Source organism: Pteropus alecto, unplaced genomic scaffold (assembly GCF_000325575.1).
Source record: "Pteropus alecto unplaced genomic scaffold, ASM32557v1 scaffold92, whole genome shotgun sequence".
NCBI classification, from domain to species: Eukaryota; Metazoa; Chordata; class Mammalia; order Chiroptera; family Pteropodidae; genus Pteropus; species Pteropus alecto.
In genome coordinates, this window is record NW_006432447.1 from 6,436,087 (window position 1) to 6,455,941 (window position 19,855).

The 19,855-nt window shown below is 44.5% G+C and overlaps 1 protein-coding gene across 1 annotated transcript; it reads right to left on the reverse strand.

Moving 5' to 3' along the window:
- Nucleotides 1-19,184: 19,184 nt before the first annotated feature.
- LOC102885150 (60S ribosomal protein L27-like) lies at nt 19,185-19,564 on the reverse strand. Its single transcript, XM_015585777.1, has 2 exons — nt 19,420-19,564; nt 19,185-19,372 (listed from the first exon to the last, which is right to left on the reverse strand). Exons 1-2 carry the CDS (start codon nt 19,562-19,564, stop codon nt 19,185-19,187), a joined length of 333 nt encoding a protein of 110 aa, XP_015441263.1.
- Between the last annotated feature and the right edge of the window lie 291 nt (nt 19,565-19,855).

Here is a 19,855-nt window from a genome sequence, read left to right on the forward strand (position 1 = left end):
GCCTCTGCAGTCTGCAGCTCAGCCCATTCTCCAGGAACAGTGCCAGACACAGTATATACAGAAGTGGTCAGGACCAATGTTTTCTCCAGAGGACCCATGCCTTTCTGTGACGCTTCCTCCCCTGTGCTTCTTCAGTTAAAACACCCCCACTTGTCCAAGTCTAAATTCTGGCCCCAGCCCACTGAACAGAGCCCCCAGGCAAGCCCACTGGCCCTCCATGGGGTGGAGAAGGGCATAAACCTTTCCTCTGCCATGAGGTACTGCCTCATTGGAGCACAGAACCATGCACTTTAGAGAAAGCCATTCCGGGAAGGGCCAAAGAAGAGCCAGCTGGTGACATGCCCATTTACCCCAGATCCTAGTAGAGCACCTAGTGCACAGGGGTGCATGGAATGACGGCTGAGTGAATGGAGTGCTCACCCTGTGAGAACCCATGTCTCCACCATTTCGGCACATACTCTATGCAGGACAGCAAGCCCAGGCAGGCCATCTTCTGTGTCTAGACATCCTGCAAAGTCATGCCATGCATGTTAATGTCCCTGTCTGAATGTGGGGAGACATGTGCATCAGGAGACCACCCCCATTCTGCTCTGTGGTGCCTCCTGGCAGCAGCTGGTGCTCCACTCCCAGCCCCATTAGTTTCATCTGTGTTGATTTCCCAATTAGCTGAATAGTTTGTTGTAAGTTGTCCTTATGATTTTACAAAAATGAAAAAATATCAAAGTGCTAATATTGACAAGAACAGGTCACAATGCTCAACGCAGTGAACATGAAGGTGGGAATCTGTAGGCGTTACTAAAAGAAGCAAACCCGTAGCCTCAAGCTGATGCTCATTAGACTTAGGCCCGTCTGCTGTGTGTGTGTGTGTGTGTGTGTGTGTGTGTGCAAACGTGTATGTATAACATTCTAAAGGAATGTCATTAATGTTTAGTTCCCTGGAACACTTTTCTCTCCTCCGGCCCCTTTTATAAATATGAAATTATATTCCGTGATCTGTCCCCTCCCCACCTATGTGCACATTTCCAGGAAGGTATACTCTCAAAGCTGAGGACTGCCTCTGCTTTGTCGGGCAGCATACTCCTCACTATCTCAAACGCCCTGATGACAAGTGCTGTCCTGTAGTGTAAGGTAAAGCCTCTGCCCAACACTAAGCTTTCCTTTCTTTCTTCCTTTCTTTCTTTCTCTCTCTCTCTTTCTCTCTTCCTCCCTTCCTTCCTTCTTCCTTCCTTTTGTTCTTTTTTTAATAAATTCTTCCTATGTTAAGCCAAGATCTTACTTCTTCATATCTCTTCATGGTGCCAGTTTCACGTTATGGAGTCATCCATAAGAAATCTACTCCCTTTCTCACAGGATGGCCCTTGAAACATTTGATACCAGCTGCTCTGTTCACACCATCCTCCTTTTCAAAGTAAAAGGATTCTCATTCTCTCAATAATTCACACCAGACCAATTACCTGCTATGTATGTCCTTTTAAAGATGGGCTGGGGCTTTGCAATAAATATCAAGGAACTCAACAATGTTCCTAGATTTTATTTCCATGATCTGACTTCAAGAAATCCATCCTAAAGAAATGGCCACATATGTAGCCAAGTTTTGCTCCTACAGCTCTCCCTGGAGTATTAGCCTTTATTACAACAGATTATACAATAATGGGAAAGTGGGCAAATAAATTATGTCACATCTATATAATGATACAGTATTATACAACCATAAAACACTATCTTTTTGAGGAATAAGGAAAAAGATAGATACATAATTGTATGCTTAATACTACACAGATGTGCACCCACATCACACACTCATGCAAAGCTATGCACACATACACATGCACACACACAAAACAGGAAGGAGACAAAATATGAATAGCAGTACTACACAATTAGTGGCATTCTTGGTGATGATTCTTTTATATTTTGTCTTCATTTCTCAAATATTCTACAGTGGGTCTATACTACTAATTTGCAACTAGAAAAGTTATAGTTTAAAAACAGAACTGGACAAAGGGCCCTCACATGATCCAACCAGCACTGAGTGTTCATCACTCTCCCTGTGCTGTGCCCTCGTCTCCTTTGTCCTGAAGCCTGACAGGCACTGTTGACTAGTTGTCAACCAACTTTCCTGAGGCATTTTGCAGGAGCTACCTTTACCTAGTACCCCAGCCGGTGACACAATGAGGTATGATTTTTTCCCCCATGCAGGGCTTGTTCCAGATAGCAAATGCACGAGCAGCAGAAGACAGGAGCTGGTGACTCAAGGGTAAGTCTTGCTTAGAGAGTGAATAAAATACTGCCCACAGACAGGCCTGCCTTTCGCATATTCCCCCTGGGACCGGATTGTGCCAGGCCATTTTCATACACTAAGAGTGACTAGGTGGGCAGATGTCACCTATGTGATAAGTCCTCCTGAGTCTATAAAAGAGCCCGTCCAGGTGATTGTCTTACTATATTGACAAGGTAGAAAGCAATGCCAGGAGGACTGAGGAGGAGTTCAGTGAGGGACTGAAAAATCCAGAGGCACTTACTAGCTGTTTGACCTCAGAAAAGTTTCTTAACCTCTCTGAGCCTCAGTTTCCATGAATAGAAAATGGAGATAATACTAGGACTATGTCTGATGGTTGTTGTGAGGAGTCACTGAGTTTAGTACCTGTAAGCACTTAGAACAGAAACTATCAGCCATCAGTGTTCACAGTTTGCATGTGGCAGATGAAGCTGCCCGATCCTATGTTAAATGCTTAGGCCATCAGGCCTGCCACATTCTTTCTTTCTCTGTCTTTTAATAGATTTCTTGTGTGTGGATGAGCTGCAGAAGTAGAATGGTGTGTGCACTGACCTCTGAGCTTTTCTGGGAGTGGGCAGCACCCTCTCTTTTCCTCAGGGACTCCATGGGGTCCTCCTGCAGTGTCTGCCATGCAGTGCCTCATCCCAGCTTCCCCACTACTGCCGGTGAGGGCAGCACACCTTCACCTTCCAGCATCCACATCAACCTGTTCAAAAAGACCAAGTGGGCTCAACTTCCTCCTGTGAGTCACGTATGTGGTCCGAGGAAGCAGGAAAGGTCACTGCCATGTGTGGGCAGGCCCCCTCTCTTGGTAAACTCATCTCTCAATAAATGGTGAGTGTTGCCATCTCTCACTCTAGAAGCCAGAACAATGTGTGCTCAAGTCTTTCCAATCAGGATTGTTTCCATGAGCCTTTGGCTTCTGTGAGGAACATTTGGTTTAAAAGGAAATGGAATTTCTCCTTCAATATTCTTCTTGGATGACAGGTCTGTGATTGGAATCAGGGCATGAAAAATCATGCCCCGGTGGTTATTTCCATTAGTGGCTTTTGACTTTGCAGGGACACCTGGTGCACAGAGGGCTCCTCTTCCACCTCCCTCTTCCCACCCCCTACAGCTCAGGCAGGTCCTAGCTGGCTGATCCTGGAGCATCGTCGTATTCCAGAGCCCTGTGCTTTCTGGTCAAGGGCTTGGCTAACTTATCTTTGCAAGAATCTACTACATGGTCTCTCCTCACTTCATTATCCCACAATTGTGCCCTCGTCTAGCCTTCTTCCTCTCCAAAATGGGATGGAACTCCTGCCCTACACACTCACATGCACGTGCATGCACACACAGCAAGTGCTTGTTTCTCTGCCTGTGATAAACAATTACTCATTGTCATACATGATAAGAAAGAAATTAATTGTTAATTGTCTATGTTGCAGTGTACCAGAACCCACTGGAGTGCCACCAAAAGAAATGGAGGTGGGGTCTGGACACTCAAAAGAAGAGTAAAATGAGTCCTTACTCAAGAATGAGTCTTTGAAGAAGGTGCAATGATAAATATTGCTGCAGAAGCCACAGGCCACATCATGGATGGTTTGTGTGTCTACCTCCTGTCCCAGCCTAGGAGCAGCCCTGAGGGACAGCCATACATCTGTGTGCTCCTCACACCTGGAACAGTTTGAGGTACAGACTAGCACCCAGGTAATGTTTGTTGATGGTGGAACTTAGGAAGAAACCGAAGGAACAAGGTAGCTAGCTCCTGCACGGAGACTCTGAGTGCTCTTTTACTTAACTTGGGACAGGGTTTGGAGAGCAACAGTATGTTTGCTGAGCAGGATGTAAACTCACAGAAGCCAGGTTCTCTGCAGCCAGATGAGGAGCCTGGTCTGAGGTCTGGGAGGAGAGGGTGCCAATACAGTGTTCACAGGCCTGCTCCTGGACCAGGAGGGCCGGCATACAGATGCAACATGGTGCATGGTGTGACTGTACCTGCCTGTCATCAGCATAGAGATAGAGCCCACCCCCAAACCCAGTAACACTGGAAAGACATCAAGAGCCCACTACCCTTCGCAGTAAGCAACAACTATGCTCAAGAGCCAGAGGATTTGTTTCCTAGAATGGGGACCAGAGGCCAGTGGGCCAATGAAAAGTTATCATCTGGGCCTACGTGAGGAGCACTGCCCACATGCCCATAGTATGGCTGCCAGCGCTTCTGCAGGATGCCGTTGCCTCCCTCCCAGAGCCCTGAGCCCTGAGCATCCATCTCCAGGATATGTACAGCTAGTGGCAAAAAGTGGGGGATGTTTCTGTCCCACTCCTAGGAGGTCAAGGACTGAGAATTCACTGCCAGGCACCCTGGAAGTCGGACCAGTCAATGTCTGTGCCAGTGAGGCAGGAGCCCCTTGGGAGAGTAGCTGGTCCTCTTCACTCAAGTTCTCTCAGCTCCTTAGTAGTGAGGCTTCAAAAGTTCTGGTGACTGTGGGCTGAGATTGGTACCTAACGAATCCAACCCAGAGGTGAAGAATCATTTCTCTCCAAAGGCTCCTGACTCCTGGGAATGTCTGAGCACCACGTGCAGCTATAAACAAGCCATAAACTCGTTCATTTTTTTCCTGATCCCTGCTGTTTTATATAAAGAATTTTTCTATCCAATAAAGAAAACAAATAACACCTTGCATTGTTTAAAATTCTGTTTGGCAACAGAAATCTGAAGAATGATGACTTAAACACAATTGGAGTTCTGTTTGTTTGTTCATTTGTTTATTTATTTATTCTCACAGAAGAAATCTGGAAATAATCAAACCAAGGCTTTTTTGGTAGCTCCATGAAGCCACTGAAGGGCCCAGTCTCCTTCTGACCCTCAGCCCCTCTATCCTCCAGGTAGGGCCCTGGTCCTCTCCTCTGCAGTCTAACTCTGGAGCTCCAGCCATTTCAGCTGAGTTTCAGACAGGAAAATGAAAAAGGGCAAAGGGCAAACCGTGTGTGTTATGAATCCACTCTGTTTTAAATGTATTTTTCTCGAAGCCTCCCACAACAATTTCATTGAACATCTTATTGGCCAGAACTATATATCACATGACCATTCTGGCTGCATGGGAAGCTGGGATTTTTTTCTGGGCATGTTGCTGTTCTAACAAAATGTAGTTTCTGTTAATAAGGAAAAAAGGAAAGAAAAGATATGGAGTGAGAACTGGCAGTCGCCACCACACACCTGTGTAACAGCTCTTGTCTCAACCAGTTAATCAAAGTGTTTGGAAAATAAATTAGAGAGAGGAAGAGGATGAGAAAGTGAGAGAAAAGAAAGGAGAGAAGCCGAACCTGTAATCAGAGACTGGAGCCAGGATACCCAAGCTATCTCGAATGGAAGTGTGTATGCCTATGTGTTAGGGTGGTCAATAGTCATGGTTTGCCAGGGACACAGGACTTTCAGTGTTAAAACCAGGATGGTCCAAGGCAAATAGCAACAGCTGGTCACCCTAAATGTGTGTCTGCTTATGTGCATGAAGGTGATGTTATTAGACAAGATATCCTAAACCAGGCTTCTCAAGGTACTGAGAGCAAGAAGCAGGGACCCCTGAAGGCCCTCAAGACCCTTTTAGGAGATCAGTGAGGTCAGAATGTGTTCTAATAAATTTAAAATGTTTTTGCCTATTTCACTCTCTTTTCTCTCACAGGTTTACAAAGGAGTTTTTCAGAGGTTATATGACTTATGATAATGCAACAGATTGGGTGCAAAAGTAGATGAGACTTCATCTGCCTTCTATTCTGTAAGAGAAAGGAAATAGAGACACCAGACAGCAAAGAGATTTTTTTTTAATGTAAAAAAATGTCATTCTTCTCACTGTTTACTTTTGTTCTGAAAAAGTCATTTTTATTAAAAATATCTTATGTTAACATGTGATGATTTATTATGGTTATGATAATATGGTTTAAAATAAATTATTTTTAAAATTTCACCTTAATTTCTAATATGATACATATTGATAGTTATAACCTACATTTTAAAAAAAAAACTTATGGCATCCTTAACAATTTTTAAAAGTGTAAAGTGGTCCTGAGACCGAAGAGCTGAAGCTCTGCTGTCCTAGACTAATAAGGGCATGAAAGTGGACAGTTAGGGTGTAGAATCTTCTGAGAATTAAAGAATAGGGACAGGAGGAAGCCTGGACCTCATGGACGCTGGCATTTGAAGGCAGCAGCTCCAGGTCCTACAGCAGCAGTGGATATGAATGTATGTTTTTGTGCTGTACAGCTCAAAATGTGCCCCACGGATTGGAGTCAAACTTGCGAACTATTTACTACTAGTCACTGTTAAGTACAGAATTCAAGAAAGCTTGTAAAACTTCCCATAGCACCTTGATGGAGTAACTTTATATCTACTGAAACTAATAATACGAAGAGTTGGGTTTGTGTTTTATATGCCTCCTTTCTTTCATTTTATCTTTCTAGTAATTCATTTTCACTGTACTTTACAAAAGTTTTCTAGGATGTATTGAAAATTTCTTAAATAAGGTCCTTTCATGCCTGAGATGAATCTTAAAAAATAAATACTGGTTATCCAAGCAAAAGAGGGGACAAAGTATTACATAGAAAATTTTGTGCTTCGAGTGAAAACAGTGCATAGTTGAGAGTACACTCTTCTTGCTTAACTGATTCTAGCCTTTTGTTGAACTATTTTGCAATTCTATATATTGTAGATAACTAATAGCAATGCAGAATAATTTCTGCCTGTGGACATGCAAAGCTTCTGCCATGCAACTGGCTTCCCTCACCACAGCAAAGTTCAGTCTGGCCTCCATTTTCTCACTCATCTCAATATTCTTAATTTATAACTTTGCCTGTTCTTTGGATTCTCCTTTGAACTTCTTGTAAAATCTCACTGGTTTTCTCATTAGTGATTAAATAAAACTATTTAAAATGATTATTAAATCATTAAAAAATAATGTGGTCCTGGGAAGCCATGATAGTAGTTAAACAGATATCCCAAGATACCAACAAGTCTTTTATATCTGTGGATTGATATTGAACTCAGAATCCATTTTATTTGATCATCTTTACCTGTCTGCTAATAATCTTAATCATCATAATAGTGATACTTGTTCTTTGGGTTTTTCTATATAGTCCACCTGTTTATGATTACTGAACATGTACAAGATAACTGTAATACTCTTTTCGCAGTTTATGTAAATGTTATACTAGATGCCAAATACAGAAAAATGAGACAGAAGGCAAAACTTGGATAATAGTTCACAGGATAGAAATGATCCAGAGTGTTTTTCTCGATGAAAGCCATAAAACCTGACTGCCTCCTACTTACCTGTCCTTTTGTTTGGGGGAAAATTCTGCCTCAACTCAGATCCCATGGTTACAGTATTGCCCCATCTCCAATGGTCAACAAGACAAAGTCAATACTGAGACTTCTAGGAATAAGCCTTCCTAGTGCTGTGAGACCACACTATCTGACCAAAAGTTTGCCCCAGGCAACCTGGATTTCTGTCTTTCTTGAGGCCTGATAATTCTACCCTCTTTGGGGTCTGTATAGTACCCTCGTGTCCTTAAAATAAATTTTATTTTAAATTTAAGTTAGATTGAGTGGGGTTCTTTCGTTTACAATAGCACTATTTTGAATTACACACTTCCCACAGCCCCCCATTTCTGACCCCAGCTGGAGCTGACAGGCCCAAGATTTGCCTGTTGGGATAAGCCCAGCAGGCATCACGGGGTCAGGATTTGTTCTTAATATAGACAAACTCTGGAAAAATCCCTTCCGCAATAAGGGAGATGGTGCCATCTCTCAGCTCTCCAGGCACCCGAGGTGATATGCAGCACATTCATTCAGGCTGTAGTTCATCTCTGGACCTGCTACAGGCTCAGCTGAGTTAAAGTTAGAGGTTCTCCAGAGAATCACATAAAGTGGTGAGAAGAGGCAGTAGCTTTTGAGAAATTCGATGAAGAAGGTGCATTCTGAGAACGTCCCCAGGGTACATTTTTCCTGGTGACCAAAGTCGATTTGGTGAAAGCATAGAGAGCCGTGTGACCTGGTGTGAGTCATCTGACCTCTCTGAGCTGCAGTGCACAGGACTGTTGCGAAGCTCGGTGATGAGGAGAGCACCTGCATGATGTTGGCACATGGTTGGCACTCTTCCCAGAATTGTCATTGTGCCTAAGTTCACTGAAGGGAAATGAAATAAAATGACCATGCCCCAATCTTTTATTTGGGGGGGAAGCATTTAAGCATCATGGCTAAGAAAATGAATGTATTTCCATGCTGGATGTATCTATTGCAAGTCATACTGCGCCTGCTCTGTGCAGTCAGGCAAGTTACCCCATTTCACTTAGCCTCAGTTTCTCCATCCTAAATTTAAGCTGACATCCATGGTAGTGTTTCACTCACTCAGTGCATTGTGAGGCTCACATGAGACAGTGAACAGAGAGCATTGAGCCTGGTTCCTGAGACCTGAGCAGCATTCACCAGCATTCACTGTTTTTGTAGCTGCTGCTCCCTGCATTTCTCTGACCTTTCCCTGGTTTGGGAGCTGCTCTCACCCTGACTTATTGTGGAGTTATCTTGGGGAATAGCCTGCGCTATGTCTGGGGTGGACAGCGGAGGGCCATGATGGAATGAGGGAAGGCTTAAGGGCCCAGAGAAGTCCCTACTGTCCCCATAAGGACTCTGGCTATGGGAGCCCTCTGCTGCCCCTGCTGGAAGGCTTTTGGCCAGCCAGCTCCTCAGCCTGCCAAGGACACTGCTGACCCCACCCCAGGTCAGACGTGTGCTTGGTCGCCTGAGCTCTCCCGCCCCTCCGGCCCAGGACAACAGGTGTATGTGCTCAGTAACTCGAGCCTACCTTCTGAGGGCCTGAGAAATTGAGAGAGGACAGACAACTCTTTCTTCAGACTACCACATGGCCAATAAACAAGTTTTCAGGGAGATCATGGCCAGCTCAGGGTTGTGCAGGGCCGGCTGTTAGTCCGGGGACTGTCCAGGACCTTTGCTTTCATAACAGCAGCAGCAGAAGCAGCGGCAGCTACCAGCACCGTTTATTGAACACCCAGTGGGTGCCAGCACTGTGCCAGGTTTTCCATGCTTTCCCCATTTCTTCCTCTCTACCATCCTGTGGGGGAAGTGACTGATAAGAGCAGAGACACTGGCATCGGACCAGGGCTTGAACCTCAGGATCTGCCACAGGCTGATCGTTTGACCTTGAACAAGTCAATTAACCTCTTAGAGCCTCAGTTTTCTCATCTGTAAAATACAGACAATAGTATCGACTTCAAATGGCTTTGGGGAGTTAGATGAGATAATACAGGGAAACAGTGGTAGCCCAGAGCCTGGCACAAAAGAAACCCTTAGTATGTGACAGCCAAATATATTATCTGAGCAGCGTCCCCACTGTACGTATGAGGACAGTGAAGCTCATTTGGCCAGATCCGAAGTGGGTCTGATGAGCCCGTGCTCTTCACTAGCTCGCCCCCCAGTTTTTCCCCCAGGCTCTGGTAACTCTGCTGGTGGACAGACTAGAAGGAAGCAAACCCCTGGGTTCAGGATTCCAGCCAGAAGGAGGTGGAAAGCACCAGCTAAGACAGAGGGTGGCATATTCTGTGGCTTCTTATCACCAAGGCTCTTCTGTTTCCAAAACCAGAACATTCTTCAGAAGGGGCTAAAGACGGGCACCCAGAGATAAAACCTCAAGTTACCTTGTTCCAAACAAAGACTCCAATCAATACACAGAGAGCCACAGACCACATGTCTATGGCCAGACTCTGGGACAAAAGGCAGAGACTAGGAGCAGATGGGAATTTTTATGCAAGGGATGCGATGCATGTCCCAGAGAGCGCACCTCGTTGTGTCTGTGTCTGTGCACACTCATGGGTGCTGTGGCCAAACAGAGCGCACCCACAGCTCTGCCAGGGGCAGAATGACCACAGTTCCCCAAAGTCCTAAGTGTTTTGATCATTGTTTCATCTCAACATAGTTTAAATTGGTATAAAAGCTCTTATAAATAAGATGCTTAGCATGAGGTTATGTATTTTCCCCATATAAACAATTTTATACATGATGTTTAGGTTATAAGTTTAAATCCATAAAGGTCTGTTTAAACCATAATATGTGAGCAATATTATTTCTTTTTATGAAAAAAAAAAACTTTTAGGTTAAAATACATTAAACATGGACATATTAAACACAGTTAAACACAATACAATGTCTACCCAGAATCCAATTCTTCTTCCTTCCTCCATTCAAGCCTTGTGACCCCTCCACCCTGACCCCGCCGCCAAGGCCCCTGGACTATAAGTAAATTTCCTGCAAGTGTTATAGTCAGGAATCCAATCAGCACCTGATCCCTCCAGCGACTGTCATTGATCCAAGGAGGGGTGTGAGACCTAAGTTAGTCCAGTTGAACTGAAGGAACATTCTTTCATTCTTTGGGTGGAAAAGAGGTTTCCTTGCTCAGGAACATAAACACACAGCACATTGCCCCAGGTGCTGTTGGGGCCATCTTGCCAGCACGAATGAGGTCTGCTGAAAACAAAGCAGCAACAGAGGGATGCATGGCCAGAGATCCTGGGGAAACCAAGCCCAGGCTTCATGTGACTTACCACATCAGCCTTACCTCTGGACTTCCTGTGTTGTTGAATTAGCGGGAGTTTTCTATTATTTGCAGCAGGAAAGCATTCTTATGCTGGAGGAGGTATGTCTAGAGATGAATGAAAAGAAAAGGACTCCCCTCAGATCATGGAAGAAGATAAAGGATTAATGAAGGAGCTCGTGCTTAAGCAATAAAGATATTTGCCCGTATCGAATTATTTGACAGGAGAATTATGGGAAAAGATGAAAAAGAAGACTTGACTTGGGCTCCAGCCCCCCAAGGAAAAAGGGAGGTTAAAGTGGAGAGAGATTTCTGTGTAGCTAGAACCATACAATCAGTCCAGAACAGCTTGCCACCCACCTCCCATTGTTCGAGGAAGAAAAGTAGGAGCAGTGGAGAGACAGGGAGCCCATGTGGGAAAGGGCACTGAGGGGACAGGCAGTCAGCTGCCTGTGGTCATGAGCCAGTTTGTGAATCATGAGCATTCCCAGGATGTGGGCACATTTCTAGGGCCTCTGAGCATCTTCAAACCTAAAGTCAGAGAGGCAGCTTGTGTCACCTGCCAGGGGTTTCCTTCCAGCCCCTGATATACACAAGACAGCTCTTTTCACTTTTCTCTCAGTCCAAAAGATGTTCTTGATTCTTTTCATGGCCTCAGTCAACTCTACATTGCCTTCCGTGGCAAAAGTGAAAAGAGAATGAAAAATATCTAGTGTACATCTGCTGTTTTGCTTACCTTGCATCCGTTTATTCTGGGTCTGTTAAAAGCACCCCATTCTGTCTGAAGCAATGTGGCTTGCAGTGGATTTGATCCCATCCCAGATCCAAAGATGAGCATGTGGCTCAGATCTAGCCAATGAGAGCACTGTATCTCCCTGCTGACAGTAATTCAAGGGTGGACAGGTGACTCCAACCCAGCCAATCTAAGCAAATGAGATGGAATTCTTGGTGGTGGGAAATGGGGGAGGGGCTTCATTATCTGCTAAGCCTATAAATATGTAAGCTATCTTGCAGCTGCTGGGGGCATTTTGGTGGTTTATGAGAAGAACCTGACTGAAAATGAAGCAAACATGGAAAGAAAGCAGAGTGAGAGACAGATTGGGCCATAATTACATCATTTGAGCCCCACGTCTAAAGCTAGTGTCCTGGACTTTTCGTTTACGTGAGCAAATGCTGTATTCTCTATTTTTGCATAATCACTTAAGTCGATTGTTCTATCACTTATAACTGATGGAGTTTGGGTTGATAACAAATCTCAACATCAGAAAAAAATAACTTTCCTTCTCTTATTATTTACTTGTTGGTCTTACATAAAAGACCTAGGTTATTCCTAACGTACATCAAATTCTTGCTGTCTGACCTTGAACAAGTCATATCCATGCGTTCTCATCACTAAAATGAGGGCGTTGGACCTGATATCCCAGGCTCCTTCCAGCTCTGAAATTGTATACTTCTATGAATAGTCTCTTAGCAACCTCCACACTCAGAATTAGATACGAAACTATTTTGTTCAAGAGTGTGGATTCAAACCATTAAAATAAAACTTTTAAAAAGTTTAATCAAATGTCAGATGATGAAAACCACGCAAGGCCTCTTTGCTTTAGCAAAACATGGAACCGCATTCACGGTACGGATGTATCATCTGCTAATTTCTGGTGCCTGAAAACTTCCACTCCCCGTGCCCCTTCTAATAATGAATGCCTAGTTGTAGCTGTAGCCAGTCTATCTCATTAACCCTTTTTAAAGGCTTTCAGAGGTAGAGAAGACATAACGGTTAATATTCAGAAAGGTTTAAAAATAAAATTTTAGTTGCTTCAGTCATAAAATCTAGGGTCTATACTCAAAGCCCCTTACTGACTCTGTGTCACCCAGGTGCCAAGTTTGACACCTGCCCAACAAGCTCCCATCTCTTCTCCTACTCCTACCTCTTTGAGCATCCTAGATGCATTATTTAACCTCTCTGTGCCTCAGTTTCCTCCTGTATGAAATGGGGATAATAATAGTACCTTTCTCCAAGTGTTGTTTGCAGTAGTGAATGAGTAAAGTCCTCAGAACAGTGTCCCACATGTAATAAGCATGGTGTCAATGTTTGCTCTCATCTCATCATCATTATTCTGATGGGACTTCTCAGTGTTGCATGGGTAGTTCCTTGGATAGGTGCATGAATAAACAGTATTCATGAAGTACTCAAAAATATTTCACATCCTGTAGCTTATCAGCGAATGTTTATTAACAATGGTGTTCTAGAGATATAAAAGTAGCAATTCAGAAGAGACAAATCACACCGTCTGCTCCCCTTCCTGCTCACTCGTGAGCCCTTCTTTTTGGAGCTTTTACAATTGGCTTATAAGGCCCAGGATTTCCACTTAGTGATGATTTCCAACTCTTAGTGTAAATTTGCTCCTTAGTATCTAACATGAACTGCTGCCAATACAACTGTAGATTCATTTCTGAATTATGTCTCTTTTAGCTAAAAGATACCCAGAGTGACCAGCTGACCCCAGAATTCAATTCTCTGGGGTACTCAGAAGTGAGAGCATACAAGAACGAATTCTTCTAACCTGCTCTTAATTGAAAGTAATTGATGACTCAAAAGACCATTTACCGAGTGTATTAGGAGATAGAATAAACTTGAGCTCAGTCCCTGGCAGCTGCCAGAGACCTTCCCCACAAGAAGACTCACCCTCTGAGCACCAAAAGGCTGCTCACTGGACACAGGACAAGAACAAAGTTGTCCAACTGATCAGGAGGCATAAATACTCCAAATGGCTGGGAGAGCATAATGAGAGTGAGCCAGGGGTTTAGCAGGGCTGAGTTGCTACTCTAGCAAGATTTGTTTGCTGGCTGAGTGACTCTGAGCAAGTTTATAACTTCTCTGAGCCTTGGTTTCTTCATATGGAAACTGGAGCCATGAGACTCGCCCCATGGAGTTGCTATGAGAACTAAGACCAGACATGTAGAATGCCTGCCACCTCAACACACGGTACATCCCCGTCGATGTAATGTTCTTCCTCCTCTGGGGAAATACTTCTGTGCCAGGAGTCGCCATCAGTCCCCAGGTGCACCCACTCTCTCCACAATGATGGGTAAACTCCAAACAGTTTTCATGCCGATCCCCCTTTCCCCAGATTCCACCATCTCCTGCCATGACGCCATGGTGGGCCTCCCACTGAAAAACACTCTGGTAGTTTTTATTTTAATATTCACCACATTTTACCCCAAATCAGAGCTTCTTAACATTCTCAGGCTCTGACATATTTGAGAATCTAATGAAAGCTCTGGTCCTTCTCCCTGTAAAAATGACTACACATTTGCATGTGATTTTCACAGGCTCATAGACTCCATTGAGCCTCTCCATAGGCCTTCTAGGGCCACATGTACCTCGAGACAAAGATCTCTGCCTTAATCGACCTTAGCAGCTTCTGGCCTTCCTATCTGTGCTTGGCTACTGCTCCTGCTGGCCACGAGTTCACAAGTCATCCCTGAAAGGTGCAGGGTAACAGTCTCTTACTTCACAGTTTACAAAGTGCCACAGAACAAAGTGACATGTTCTCACTCAAACACCCACAGAAGGCTAATTCCGTCCCTCCTTGGGTCTCTCTTCACGGTGTTTGCCTCAAACATGTGCTTTCCTGGCTCTCTCCTCCAAATCGAAGGGCCCTTGCAGGAACTAGGTCTGCAGAGGGTCCACATCTCCCCACTCCCTCTGGCTCTCCTCATTCTTGAACCTCATAACAGTCCAAGCCCCACCCCTGCATGTTCCTAGGCTCCTGTCCCAAGAGCCACCTGTCCTGTGGCTTCACTAACAAGTACCGCTGTCCTGCAAAGCTTCTCGGGGCTCAGCTGCCAAGGCAGGAGGGAAGAATTAAGATACCAGAGTTGAAAGATGTCAGGCTTCAGAAGCAAGCTCTAAACAGACTTGAATAGCGGAAAGTTTCAAAGGTACTCGCTGAAGTCCTTGTAAAACTCCTGCCACCTCTTCTGTCAGCCGGCAGTTCCATGCTCTTTTAGATCTCTTTGAGCCATCTCTTTGTTGAGCCACCAGCTCCATTCCTGCGAAGGAACCAAAGGGTCCTTTGTATTTAATCCTTTCAGTAGAAAAAGACTGGTGGGGCTTTGGACCCTCCCCACCTGAAACGAGATCTCATCACATCATGAAGCTGGAAGTTTTCCACCCTCTCTCATCAGGAAGGGAACTTCAGTCATACATCTCAACATGCTCATCTTGTGGATGAAGAAACTGAGACAGTAAAGTCTGATTGTTTCTTCAGACTCCTCGAGGAGTGAGTGGTCAAGCTAGACATGCTCATGGCGGTCCAGACTTCCCATCTCCTCGGTGTGCTGTACGGTGCACAGCCTCCTCAAAGGGTTATTTCAATGAGCATTATGGAGCCCATTCCTCAATGGCCAGTGTTTCGGGAAACTTAACATTGTTGACAAGATAAGAGCTATTGAAAAAGTGGACGTAACCAAACGGTCACAGAATTAAGCTTAAAATGTATGTGTGTATTAATTTGCCAGGGCCACCATAACAAAATACCACAGACTGTGGCTTAACAACAGAAATTTATTTCATCACCATTCTGGAGGCTTGAAGTCTGAGATCTAGGTGTCAGCAGAGTTGGTTCCCCCTTAAGGCCTCTCTCTAGATGGCCACCTACTTGCTGTGTCTTTACATGGTCTTCCCTCCATGGACGTGCAACCTTAGTATCTCTCACTCTTCTTATAAGGACACCAGTCCTATTGGAATAGGGTTCCACCTTATGCCTCATTTTACCTTCATCTCTTTAAAGACTCTATTTCCAAGTATAGTTATATTCTGAGGTATTAGGAGTTAGAACTTCAATAAATGAATGAGAGTAGGACACAATTCAGCCCATAACAATATGTATGTTCTTAAAAGAGAAAATGTAATATATATCATTACCTGGGTAATATAAGAAGAGCACAGTAAGAAGCCCTCATGGGAGGTCAGGGCTGCTCAGCTGCACAGCATGGGGATAGAACCCCAGACTGTGCCGAGCCATTAAGTAAAATGCTTCTTCTGCCACCTGCCAGGTGAGTGATGCTCTGCTGTGAGTCAGCTTGGTGGCCAGATAGTGTTTAGATGCTTACATCAAGCAAGTAAAGAATGCAGGCTTAGAACTATTCCATTGTCTCTTCCAGAAAATGGGGCTACCCTGTCCTGAACACTTCATAGGAAAGTAGAGAAGATCAAATAAGGTGAAGTAAATAAACAGTGGCATTATATGAACTGTAATTATACCAAATAAGTGAAAGTTATTAAAACTTATGTTTTATTTTCCTTTTGAGTAAACTGTCAAATCCCCACAAAAAAAGAAGTCCAAAGGCATGACTATCAATGGTGGTTTTTCTCAATGGCTCACGTCCAATGGGCCCATATGTCACCAGCTCTCGTTGTGAGGTTACCAGACAACTTGTGCTGAGAACTGCATGAGCTCTGGGGGTGATGTGCTTCGTCCCGATGAATGGCACATGTGAAGCACTCATTCACTGCTGTGCCAGGGAGCTCCCAGTGGGTTGAGCACAGCTAGTGCAAAAGTGGAGGGGACGTAGGCCTGATCTGGGCCATTTCTGAGCTGTGTGGAGGAGGTGACCAGGCGCCGGCAATCCAAATAGAGGGAAGTTAGCGGTGAGTGTGGGCAGAGCTTTAGTGGCAGTGTGGTGTGCTGGGCATGGGCCAGCCCTGAGAGCCGGGCTTGCATCCAACTCCACAACCTTGGTCAAATTACTTGGCCACATTGTGCCTCAGTATCCTCATCTGTAAAATGAGGACAATCGTACCCACTTCATAAGGTTGTTATGGAATTTAAATGACATTATACAAAAAGGTCTTATAGGGTGCTCGGCACATAGTGAATGGACAGGAAAGATTAGCCATTATGATTCACCCTTTACTTTCATTAAACATTGATCGAGCCACTAGTATGTGCCAGGCACTATGTTAGGCCCCCAAGAACACACAGCTTTGCTCCCCTGAAGCACACAGCATGCACAGATGTGAAAAACATTTAAACAGCTTTATAAATAGTCTCACAGAGAGCAGCCCAACGAGCTATGGAAACCAGAGTGAGCTCGTGACCTGGCCTAAGTAGGGGTGGGAGAAGGGTAGACATGGAACGGAGTGTCCAGAAAAGCATCCCTGAGAAGGTGGCACCTGGCCTAATCTTAAAGGAAGGGTAGAAATGTCATGGGAGGGGGCTCGGGGGTAGGAGGGCACCACGTGCAGGGAGACATGGGACAGTGTGATCCTTGTGGCAACTAACCTACACTTCTGGATTGGAGGAGCTTAAGTGTAAGCAGAGATGACAAGAAAAGCATCCGAGAAGCAGGTAGGAGCTAGTGCCCGGTGGCCCAGGTTCTCTGCCAGAACAAAGGATTAGACTTGATCCCATGTGGGTTTGAGCAGGAAGTGACACACCCAGATTTGTGTTTTAAACCTGAGCACAGCAAGGGATAGAACTGGAAAGGAAAACACTAGAGGCAAAGTGGCCTGTGAGCTGACTGGCCTAGGAGGCAATAGTGATAGGATGCAGAGAGAGCGAGGACACCAGGCGTCCTTAAGAGGGGGCATGGCATGACATAACTAAGTGACTACACGAGGAGAAGGAGCGTCAGAGGAGGACGAGTCTGACGCACAGGAAGGGGTCCAGTTGTGAGGAGCGGAACATGGAGGCAGCAGCCCAGGGAAAGGGGGCAGAATCCGAGCAATGGCCCGGCCCAAGGTCTGGGGTGGCACAACTGTCCAGGGATGAGGAGATAAAGCAGGGGCCACCAAAAAGCTGAGGGGCTGAGGTCAGAGGGCTACCAGGAAGCTCAGAGCCCTCGCAGGGGGAGGAAGGGAGGACCAGGACCTTGATGGCCAGGATGTGCTCAGGGTTGGCCACAGGAGGGCAGTAGAGTGCCCAGAGAGTGTAGGAACGGGACCCGGGAGTAGAAGGTTAAGAGGGAAAGAAATAACGAGGAATTAGAACAGCAAGCGTGGACCACTCTTCTTCGGGAGATTAGAGTGAAAAAAGGAAGAGAAAAAGGCATGAAGTGGAGTCAGAAGAGAATCCTTTTTTAAGTGAAAGAGGCAGGAACCAGAAGCCAATAGAGGTAGAGGCAGAGGTAGAGAAAGGGGGGTGGAAGGTGCCGCCTGAGGGGACTGGCCCCCAGAAGGTCAGAGGGCATATGTGCCAACTGGGGTTCCTTTGGGGGTAAGAACAGAAAACCTGATTCACCCTGACCTAGGAAGCAGAGAATTTTTTGGCTCGCATACCCGAAACATTCCAAGGTGGTCTCACTTCTGGCACAACTGGGTGTAGGGCCTGAGCAGTATCGCAGAATCTGGCCTCTCTCCCTCCCTCTTCCATCCTTGATTCCTCTCTGTCAACCCCATTCTCAAGCAGATTTGCTTTTTTTAATTCTTCTTTTTAAAAATCGACATATAATTCACTTACCATAAAATTTACCTTTTTAGAGTGTACGATCGCACTTTATAATTATTTTAACTATATTTACAAGGTTGTGCAACTATCACCACTATCTAATTCTGGAACGTTTCCATCGCCCCTCACCAAAAACCTATAACCATTAGCAGTCACTCCCCATTTCCCCTCACAGGCCCTGGCAACCACTAATTTACTCTCCCTCTTTACATTGCCCATTCTGGTCATTGACTATAAAAGAAATCGTAAAATATATGGTCTTTTGTGTGTGGCTTCTTTCACTTACCAGAATTTTTTTACCCATGTTGTAGTATGTATCTGTACTTTATTCTTTTTTATGACTGAATAATATTCCATTGTATGGATTTACCACAGCTTATTTATCCATTCATCAACTAATATCTACTTGACTTGTTCCAATGTTCTGACTGTTATGAATAGTGTTGCTATGAACATCCATGTATAAGTTTTTGTGTGAACATATGTTTTCAATTCGCTTGGGATTATACTTAGGAATGGAATTGCTGAATCATATGGCAACTCTACATAATTTACTTTTTAAGGAACTGCCTAACTGTTTTCCGAAGAAACTGCATCATTTTAAATCCCCACCAGCAATGTCTGAGGGCTCCAATTTCTCCACATCCTCACCAACACTTATTATTCTCTATGTTTTTGATTGTAGCCATCCTAGTGGGTATAAGTGGTCCCTCACTGTAGTTTCAATTTCCATTTTCTTTTTTTTTTAATTTATTTTTTTTATTTTGTTGGACTTTTAATGACTGAAACAAAAAAGATCTAAAATCGCAGCTTCTGGAAGAACCATTTGTTCTTGTCAGTCTTGAACCTCTCCTCAAACTTGACCTTGGCTTCCTGTCAGGCCTTGCATTTCAGAGCAGGGTCTCTGAAGACATCCTTGTTAACAACAGTTTTGTCCAAGAGGATATCCACAGAATACCTTGTGGGCATGAGGTGATTGTAGTTATAAACTTTCACGAAAGACTTGATCTTTGACCTCTTGGCAATTTTCTTCTTGCCCATGGCAGCCGTCACCTTGCGGGGATTCAATTCCAGCCACCAGAGCATGGCTGTAGGGGCGGCTTGTGGGGATAGCAGTCAATTCCAGCCACCGGAGCATGGCAGTAGGGGCAGTCTGAGGTGCCGTCATCAATGTTCTTCACAATGACTACTTTGTGTCTGGAGTAGCGTCTGGCCAGGACTGATACCACCTTCCCGGGTTTCATATACTTGCCCATTTCGAAAGCAGCCACTTGGGCCTACAGTAGAAAGGATAGCTCGATTTACATTTCCTTAATGACATATGATGTTGATCATCTTTTCACATGTTTATTGATGATTGTGTCTCTTCTTTGAAGAAATATATATTCAAATCTTTTGCCTATTATTTAGTTGGGTTATCTTCTTATTATGGAATTGTAAGAATTCTTTATATATTCTAGATGAAATTTCCTTATAGAGTATATAATTTAAAAATATCTGTGAATTGTCTTTTTACTTCCTTTATAGTGTCTTTGGCAACACAAATT